Genomic DNA, 9,980 nt, shown 5'->3' on the forward strand with positions numbered 1-9,980 from the left:
GCAATCAGGAAGCTGTGCAGTTAGCTCATTGCTGCATTAGCATCAGCTCGTGAGTAAGGGAAACTGTAAACATTGAAACATCCTTAATTGTTTGGGGATTTTTTTTTAAATGATAATTAGAAGCAAAAGTGATTTTGGTTTGGCAGTGTTATTTCTGGATATTGTCTGCCCTACAAGCACCCAGCACAGTTCCAGCCTACGATTTAGTACTGGTGTATAATCTTCAAAAAGGGATGTTTCCATGAAATGCAACATCTCCATTAGGTCACATCAGAGTAGAACAGGAGTAGAAGAATAAAATAGAAAAAGGAAAGAAAAAGCATTCTGTTCTTTGCCAGGTTTTCCCAGTGGGCTCTAATTATGACCACAGTTTATTAGAGCACATTTCAGACCTCTCTTTAAATGGCCTGCTGTGCTTGCGTGGAGTCCTCGTGGCTTCAGCGACTCCTCTCATAAGCACTCTGCCCACGTGTGATCAATTGCAGTATAGAGGGTTTAGTTAAGGCTGCGGCAGGTTTAGACAGCGGATGCTTTATAGATGTTGGAAACTATTTGGAATGAACAGAAGTACGGACATTATATAAACACTCCCCCACCCCTTTATTTCCACCGACTTATATAATAATTTGATCTTATACAAAAAATGAAAGCTAAATCCTCATAATTTCAAACAGAGAACCAGATTGGAGTTGTGGCACATTGCCTCATCTGGACTGGAGCTCACTGGACCAGTGCCTTACCATGACTGTCACCAAACTGTGAGTGGCCTTGGGTCACTCACTTCTCTTTCTCTACCTCAGTTTCCCATAGAGAAGGATACTGATTTCCTCTCAAAACACGTATAAATGCACAGGGTAAATACCCGGGCATCTGCAATATCAGCACAGAGTCACAACCAGTCTATGTGGCATGTAGCCACTCTCTCTCCCCAGTTCCTTCTTTTTCACTCCCAATTATTCTTGACTCCCAGGTATTCTTGAGTCATTACAATTTTACTAAACTTTTTAGCTGTGAAGGGTATATTGTTAGTTGGTTAGTGGGCTTTTGATGACTTTTTAATGAAGCAATACTGTCCTTGAAAAATGTATTATAAGATCTGCTCTTAATTAAGCTGCCACTTCAAAAAATAATTGTGGAGTAATTAGAAGGTAGGCTCATCTTACAAGGAGTAAATGTATAAATTCTTTAGGGCCATATTATTATAGGGTCAAACAATGTACCTTGGTCAGAATCGGAGTTTGATACAAGTATTTTCATTTGTCTCCATTTCAGTTTTCTCCTTCCTGCCCCTTGTTAAAACTCACCTACCCTGACAGCTTTAGGACTGATCTTCTCTCTGCCTGCCTTTGGAAAGGGATTTTTTTCCTTTTCCTTTTCTTTTGACCCCTTTTTTCTTTCCATTTAATAGAGCCAAGTCTGCATTTAGTAGACTTCTCCACATGCCTTCATAATACAAGGCAGAGGAGAAGATAGATATACCCAAAGCAGAGTGTTTACCCCCAGAAGGGCAGAGAGGGCTAGTGACAGAGCTATCCAGTTTACGCATGAGGCATTTAGTTGTGCAAGTGTTAGATTACAAATCAATAAGATACTAATTTTGTTAGGAACAGGAAAGCCAGGTCCCACATGAAGCAGCCATAGATGAAGCAGAAAGGATTTCTGAGACAAAAGCCATGAGACAAAGCTTATATTTTAGGGCGAATTCAGCACCTTTTCTAGCAGTCATTGTCAATTCTCTCCCTCCTCTTTTTCTCCTCCAAAGCCTTGATGCTGACCCTTACTCAGGTTTAGCAGTGCTGTACTCAGATGGCAACTTCACCGAAACCAGTTAAGTACTGGTACGAAACCAGTACTTAACTGAAGTACTACTCAGCACATGTGTCAGAGCCAACACCAAGTCCAAAGAAGTTAAATATTTGTCTGGTTTTGCTTTTTAAACAAGATGCAGAAGCTCTCCAGAACTACAGATACAGAGAGGCAGAAGAAAAAAGAGCGAGCTGTCTGTCTGGTGAAGAAAAGATGGCAAACAGGCAGATAAATTTAAGGCATTGCATATAGCAGCATTAAGAGAATTAGGACAAGCAGACAGCATGGAGACATTCGCCTCCTATATGTTTTGAAAGAGATCCGTTCTTGTGCCTAAGCCGCTGATAGAGACAAATTTCTTTGCTGCCAATTACATTGTAAGGAACAGAGTTGGCACCGAGATCAGTGCCTCGTTGGTCCTGTAAAGGGGAGTCTTTGTAGTCGAACGACGTTTCTGGACAAATTGCACCCTGATGACCTTGCACAACTCCTGTACCTTGCAAAGGGGAAGTCAGGCTGGAGCCTGACATGTCTATGGATTGAATCTTAGGGGATAGGTGATGCAGAAATGAATCAGGTTTTACATCAAGCTGAAGCACAGACGAGAGGAATAAGAAGAGCTCTTTGTAGACAGGAAAGGGATCTCCTGACTACGGAAAACCACCAGGAATTTACAAGAAAACTATCAAATCGTATTGGTGCACAGCAGAACAATCCTTCTTAAAGGCATGTTTCTATTCCTTTTCAGAAAATGCAAATGAAATATCGGCCCATGGCAAAGCTTAAATTATACCATTCACCTTGTTTCACTCCCATGACAGGCACTTCGCTCCTGTGAGGTCTTTGGCACCAGTTCCTGGCCTGGCCCTGACATCTTCTTCCATAACTGTTAGCAGCTGTCCACAGGCAGGCCATAATACTGACCATAAGCATGGCTGGAACTGCCAGTTCAGACCCACAATGCCACTAAAATGCATCTCTTTCGCACTAGGTGTAACTGCCCAAAAGCTTATTTCCCACTTGGGACATCCAAACGTGAAAATATGCTGCTCTGTTACAAGTGAGCTTCTTTACACGGCCGTTAGCTGCGGATCTGGACCGGCATGCAGTACTACCCCCCCTCTCCATAACACTAAACCTCTGCTCTGTAAACCCAATTTGGGACAATAGATGCTTCATTTTAGGCAGTGATTCGAGACCCATTGCTGAATATCTGTCATCTTCACTTTAAACAAAGAATTACTGTTGATTTGTCTCTTACCTGTTCTATACCCAGTGTTATTGAGATACACAGCGAAGGTTCGTGGCTCGTGAGTAGCCTGCCATGAGGGAGAAGAGCAGTTTTCGTTGTTGGTGTATATGTTGTGGTTGTGCACATACTTCCCAGTCAGCATGGAGGAACGTGATGGGCAGCACATCGGGGTGGTTACAAATGCATTGATAAAGGAAGCCCCTCCATTCTCCATAATCCTTCTGGTTTTATTCATCACTTGTAAGGACCCTGCAATAAGAGGTACTGATCATCACCGTGCTGCAAAAAATAGTTAGAATATATTGGCTGCTACTATGCCATTAAAAGTAAAGTATCAGTGATTAGCTTGCCTTTGGACATCAGTCTGTACTACTCTGTAGCTTAGGTAATTTTAGGAGAAAATACAAGATTTTTATTATATCACCAAAAATATTATTCAGGATTCCAGAAACACATTTTTCTTAGGCTTCAAAACAAAATTAAAATACAGACTAATCTAGAAATACAATGTTAAAACTTTAGAGCTGTATCAAATTTATAGATCAATAGTTCTTCAAACACTGCTGTAGGAAAACAGTATGTTACACAGACTACATCATTAGTCAGTGTGCCAGTAAAATATGTAAAATTCTGAGATTACCAATAATGTTACAATTCTTTCCATTTTATCAGATAATCAGAGAGAGAGAATGAGAGAGAGGAAGGAGGTAAGGGAGGGAGTGAGAGATAGGGGAGAAGAGAGAGAGAATTCGGTAGCAATTTTTCTAGAGGAAAGTTTCTCTGGACACAGGATCAGCATAATCTGGCTCCAATACTGAAGCACTATGCTCAAAATCAGCTTTTGGGGATGAATCTGTATGCAAAAAATATTGGTAAAATTCATCACCTTTCACAAGAAACTGTATTGATCCAGTTTAAAGAACAAAGACATTTTTTGCATCCTTCAAAACATCTTCATGAACAACAAGGTGAGACGGGCAGGGCTTGCAGATTTGAGATTGCAGAAAGACTGAGCAGCTCCTGATAGGGTCTGTCAGTGTTTACTGACAGCTGTCAAACTTTGCTCTTTCTGTTATCCAACAGAGCAGAGATTGAAGGGTGAGGGCGAACCATGGATATGGCAGTATGTGTCCAGGAAACAAGTTTGTGAATTGTAATACTTGCACAATTTTGATGGTAAAAAGAGGTTTCTGGAATTCTACTTTCTTTTTTTCCTTTGTTTTTACAATTAATTTCACACAGTTGACAGCAGTGATCTTAAATTTAAATTCATTGATTCCACTGATACAATAAGACTTTTTCTTGGTGGGTTTGTTTGGGTGACTTGAAAAAAAAAAAATTTTTAAACATGAAAGACATGTCTGTAAAACCACAAAACTGCCAAGGAGGCTCAACTTTAGGCGAAGCAGTAAAATCTTACAAATTATTTTACTAGTTAAAGTTAAGCATGCTCTGTTTTGTTTTGGTGCTATGGAGTCAGTGCTGACTATGAAATCTTTTGCATCAAAATTGTTTGATTAGAAAAAAGAAGAGGCAGTTAGCTCTTCAGCATTTCCTGGTGCAGTGCCAATGTCTGTGTCTTTAAGGATACATTTAATACCCTGCATATAAGTCACCATCATTTTGGATTCTTCCTCTTTCACAGCCCCTCTTTTCTAAATGCAGGGCATCTGCAGTCGTGCTTTCCTGAACTCAATACAGGCAAAACCCATGTGTTTAGAGGTACAGAGAAGTAGGAGAGCAACTGAGAGGTCCCTGAACACAAAAGGTCTCCATTTGTATGAGTGGGAGCATTTCAATGAGTTGCCGAGTAAAAGTCAAATGAGAGATCATCCTACGCTACATGTCTTCATCTCAGACCCCAGGCTGGCTTTTTCTTTTTAGTTTTTGGTTTGGTTTGGTATGGTTTGGTTTTGCCATAGCTCTCCCATTTTTTAAATGACACAGTTTATTACTGAGAGCTCAGCTGTAAAGTGCTGGTAGGTCCTCGGATGGCAAGTGCTCTGTTCAGGTACACTAACGCACGGTACAGCAGCAGAGCTGATGTGCACTTTCATGCCTCTATGCATTATAAATGAGTAGCTGTTAGAGCTCTTCCTCATTCCTCTGCTTGGTCAGCCCTCTGCTCTTGCAAACCTGCTGTTTATGAGTAAGTTTTTCCTCCAGGTATGCACTTACTGACACTGGTAATAGATTTAGCCCCTCTGGAAATTCTGGAATAGGCACTTCAAAGCAGGTGAGACTTCCTCATTTGGAAAACAAAACATAAGCAGGAGATAAAACTTGCTGATATAAGTTATAATCCTTTGCTGTCTGTAGCTCTCCTCACAGCTTGTGCTCTTTACCATCTGGCTCACAGTCTTCAGGGCACACGTACGCAGGCGCTGCCTGACAGCAGGACACTCGTGCTCTACATGACCGATTGGGGAGGACCTGAGGGGAACCAGATAACTGGGAACAGCCACTTCAGACACAGAAGTTAGCAAGTTTTGTCAGGCAAGAAATTCAGTGTCACCTCTCAGTCTCTTCTCATATACCAAGAAATATATTTGGTAACCAAGGTTTCATAACAAATCTTGAAGTTGCTATGGATTTTCATCCAGGTGTAACACAGGTGAACATCTCTACAAAGGGATGGCTAGAGCCACCTTGTCTTTATTTGGGTTATACGCAAGGCCCCAGGAAGGTGATGGACTTTCTCAGATCTCAGCATATATCCCCGTTTTTTCAGCTTGTGTTAAGTGCTTTGAAAGTTCTAGTGAAGATGGAAAGCAAACCAGGCAAATTATGCCTCATATGACGTATCTAGATGATGCATCTAGATGATGCTGTGATCTCTTCACCCACTGCAGTACTCAGTGGATGGTTTATATGGATTTCCCTGGGTGATGCATTAGGCTGTAAACAAGGGTACAGAAAAAAGTAATTGTCTCAGATAGATTTTTCCCTCTTTTTTTTTTTAACCTTTTCCCACTTCTCTGACATCTCAAAGGGCTCTGGTTAGAAACACTGGAACTACCAACATATTCATTAGTTTTGACTCCTTTCTGACATTATGCAAGATATTATTCACAGTGAGGATTATCAGCATGATTGGGGGGTCATGGTTTGAGGTACTGATGTCTGCAAGTGATACAGAATCTGGAGAACAGGGGAAAAGACTAAAGAGTGAGCAAAAAGTTGGAAATACCTGTACTAATGCCTGAACTGACCTGACTCCAGTGGGGCCATTGCCCTGAAGAGCAGCAGTACGTTATCTGCAGGGGGGCAGCAGTTCTGGGCAGTTCTGGGTTCTGGGAGCTGGTGCTTTGCCTTGAGCAAGATGCCCATTTGCCTCAGTGTTGGGCACTTATTTCTCTACCCTCGGGATCTTGGTGGGGGAAAGAAAGGGCACAGAGGCACAATTTAACCAGTCATTTCCCAGCTTCTGGGCCCAAGTATTTGCTGAGTTTCTTCAAGAGCTGTGGGCCAGGCTGCTTTATACTGCTTAAGTTGCCGTCCACCAGCTGATTAATAATATCCTTCCTCCCAGCATAGGTAGGAACTGACTGGAGTTGTGGAGCAATTTGTGGGTGTTATCTGATAAGTTGAATGAGACAGCAGCTCTGCTGAACTTCTTTGCATTCAGAATGCAAAACTCAGAGGGATGGTGCAGATCAATAGGAAGATGTGCATACTCCTATGCTTTGAGCACTAACTAAATGCAAGCTCCCTGCCTCTTGCAAATTTTACTTTGGATAACTCCCCTGTATATCATTTGCTCTCAGGCAGCTGAATATTTTGGTTCAATGCTTATACGTGCTCTGGAGACGAATTCTTCCTGACTGAAGTCTATAATGTACCTTACATGCTTTTATGTTCAAGCATTCATTTAGAAAAGCTTTTAGAAATGTTCGTGCTGGGAATACAATAGCAAATAATCCATATTGAGAGATTTTCAGTCTTGTGATTTTTGGATAGCAATGCCTAAGTTTTTTTCTGGTTGTGGCAGAAAGTGTTACTTCCCATTGACCTTTGGGAAACTTAAGATTTTTCTGAGGAATCACTGAAGGGCAAGGGGATAATTCACACATGGAAAACAGTATGGCTTTATTTTTTAGATAAGCAGAATGATTTATTAGTAGAAGTGCGAATAATGCCGTACAGTAAGTCTTGGGGCTGAATCCTGGTTTCCTGTGAAATGATCTATGAAAAAGGGAAACCTGTGTCTTCATTCAGTGCAGTGGGAACGCATACACATCCAGGCTATTGCTCAACTGCTTGCTAATAGGAGCCAGAGCTCCTGCAAACATCCAGAGCAGCTTTCAAAGAGAGGAGCTCCACAATATGAACAAAGTGGCTTGCCACATCCTTCCTGCTCTTTCACCACTTGCAAACCCGCTTGCAAGATTGAAGACAGCAAGTCAGTAACATTGTTCAGAGACATGTGTCTGCTGACCTACCTTCGCCACCGCCCTGGAGAAAGTAGGCTCTTTCGGACCACAAAAAGGAAGACATGACTTGACCCTTTTAACGAAATTTTCAGAATGACTATCAAGAAGAAATGCATTCCTATTGTAATAGCTGTATTTTAGGCCAAAAATAGAGCCAGGAACAGCCATTCATTATGCAGCATGGCTGAACAGAGCAGACTTTTGAAAGAGTGAGAAATAAAAAAGATAAGATGTGCTCAGATCTAAAGGCCTGGTCTTGGAGCTCTGCTGCATAAAAGCGCTAACTTTCAGTCACGAAATATAGTTTACTAATTACGTTCTCACAACCCTGAAGGACTGTGTAAATTATTATTGCATCATAAAAAATACAAAAATGCTAGTAACTAAAGAATTGTTTTTAGACCTAGACCACTTTTTGTCTACAACTTTCTGGCTGAAAGTATGTGATTTTAGAACAAATGAACTATTTTTTAGTAAGTTTTCTGGAATGAAGCATTTTGATTTTTCAATGTCATATGTCATTTTGTTTAGAAATTCACTATACTTTTATTAAAAACATGTCTTTCATTAAAAAACACTAAGAATGCAAGATTTCATTTCAAATTGAATTGCCATTTTTTCACCTTTTTGATCTTATCTCCCACCCCCAAAACTAAAATATTTGCTTGGGGGTAACCTAAAATGATCCTCTTTCTCTCCTTGATTTTTCACTTTGGGCAGTGAACCAAAAAATCAGTTATATGCATAACTACCATTAATATCTTTCTAACTTACTTAATGGAAAACATTCAAAGGCCTCCTGGAACATCATCCAAGTGTTTTAACTTTTTCCATCCTGAGAAAAATATGTGAAAATCACTTCTGGCTGGTATGTCCAGGTTGTACTCAGTATTTAGTATACTTGTGAAAGCAAAGCTCTCCTATTTTTATACATATAGCATAGTTTTAAGGCAGATGGATTTTAAACACTTTAATAATTCATAGAAATATTAAGCTTATGTCCTGAAACCAGACCAGTTTGTCTGTGTGCATAAACATGTCAGATGACATACATGCTTGTGACAAATATGTGGAGAATATAGATACTCACCTATACAGCACTGAGGGAAAGGTTAACCTCATAGGGCTCAAATTTTTAAATGCTAGAGAAAGTCATAAAGTGAAAAAGGGCTTTTGATGCAAGTTTTTTACCTGTATGTCCTTGCATGTATTATTAAATATTTTTGTGGTGGTGATTAAAGCCTTCCATGGCAGATTTTGATAAGCATATATTTCCTAAAGTCTGTAATTAAATGTGATGAATGCTATTAAATAATATTTGTTAACTCATTTTCCAAACTTGTCCCACATTCTGATATTGTTCCAGGACCGGTACCTTCTCTGAATTTAAGGTACTTTCTGCTTGGCAGAAATTACTGAAAGACACGTGACGAAATGAAGTAGCAAATAACAATTATTTCTCACCTAGCTCCACATCTTGATCATCTGTGAGTACAAGGATGATATTTGGTCTGATATTTTTTCGCTCCTGCTGCACACGTCCTCTGAACCTTGGGGACTTGACGGTGGAACAGTGACTTGTTAGCAGTTCAGTACTGAGCACTGCCAAGATGAGTACAAACCAAGAAGACTTCATAGTAATTCCAGAACTTCAATGAAAAGACTGATACAGAAGTGCCTGAGCTCTAGTTTTCAAGACCTGTAGGGAGGAAAAGATATTATGTTCAAGCAATAAATAAACTCCCAGTCACACAGTGAAAGGATGACACTTAGGGAAGTCAAGCCTGACACATACCATTTAACATGATTATAAGCCATATTGTTGAATAAGAGCTTTATTCTGTCATTTTCTAAGAATAAACTCAGTTATTCTGCAGCTACGCTTTCTCAAATAATTTTTGCTTGAAGTCATGCCACTGCCTGCATTTTGTATAGGCATGACTTCTGGTATACTCCTCACCGTGCTCCTTCTCCCACAGCCTCACTTCTTTTTAAGCAGCTTGTTCCTTACATTCAGTACCTGGGAGCAGTAAAAAATTGCCGGGATGCAGACGTGTTCAGAACATCTGTAGGAGGAGCCCTGTAAAAAGAAGAAAGCAGAAGGCTTGTCAGTCGAAGACCTCAGCACTGTGGCTGTAATTCAAAGTCTCCAGAACTGTTCATTACAGCTTCTTTTTCTGTCCTGAAAGAAAAGTAGAAAAAATTTGTGTTCCCCTCAACACACCTCCTTAATTTAATACCATACCTACGCAGTGGTTAGATGGCACCTTGGCTGCTAGAGATGAAGGACATATATATTACATCATCAAACGCAGGTGCTTTTCCAACAGTTATAGTCAGCCTGAGATTCCGAGAATAAGAGTTAATTCCAGCATATGGCACCTGGCAAGCGATAAAGCTATTTTAGGTTAACTCACCTGCATGAGGGACTAAACCCTTACAAAGCAGAGGGGAAAGCATGGCTGTCATTTGCAGTCTGCATTGGATCA

The 9,980-nt window shown here is 40.4% G+C and overlaps 1 protein-coding gene across 1 annotated transcript in view; it reads right to left on the minus strand.

The window, feature by feature from the left end:
* Positions 1-9,134, minus strand: part of LOC104077334 (extracellular sulfatase Sulf-1-like) — a gene marked incomplete at its 3' end in the record, with an annotated part of 20,314 nt that extends 11,180 nt beyond the window's left edge. The window contains exons 1-2 of the mRNA XM_009578522.1: positions 8,956-9,134; positions 3,068-3,307 (exon numbers count right to left, since the gene is read on the minus strand). Of these exons, the coding sequence (XP_009576817.1) occupies positions 3,068-3,307; positions 8,956-9,127 (412 nt within the window). The remainder of the gene's footprint in view (positions 1-3,067; positions 3,308-8,955) is intronic.
* Positions 9,135-9,980: the final 846 nt, after the last annotated feature.

The sequence above is a fragment of the Fulmarus glacialis genome, unplaced genomic scaffold (assembly GCF_000690835.1).
Source record: "Fulmarus glacialis isolate BGI_N327 unplaced genomic scaffold, ASM69083v1 scaffold37265, whole genome shotgun sequence".
Taxonomy (NCBI): Eukaryota; Metazoa; Chordata; class Aves; order Procellariiformes; family Procellariidae; genus Fulmarus; species Fulmarus glacialis.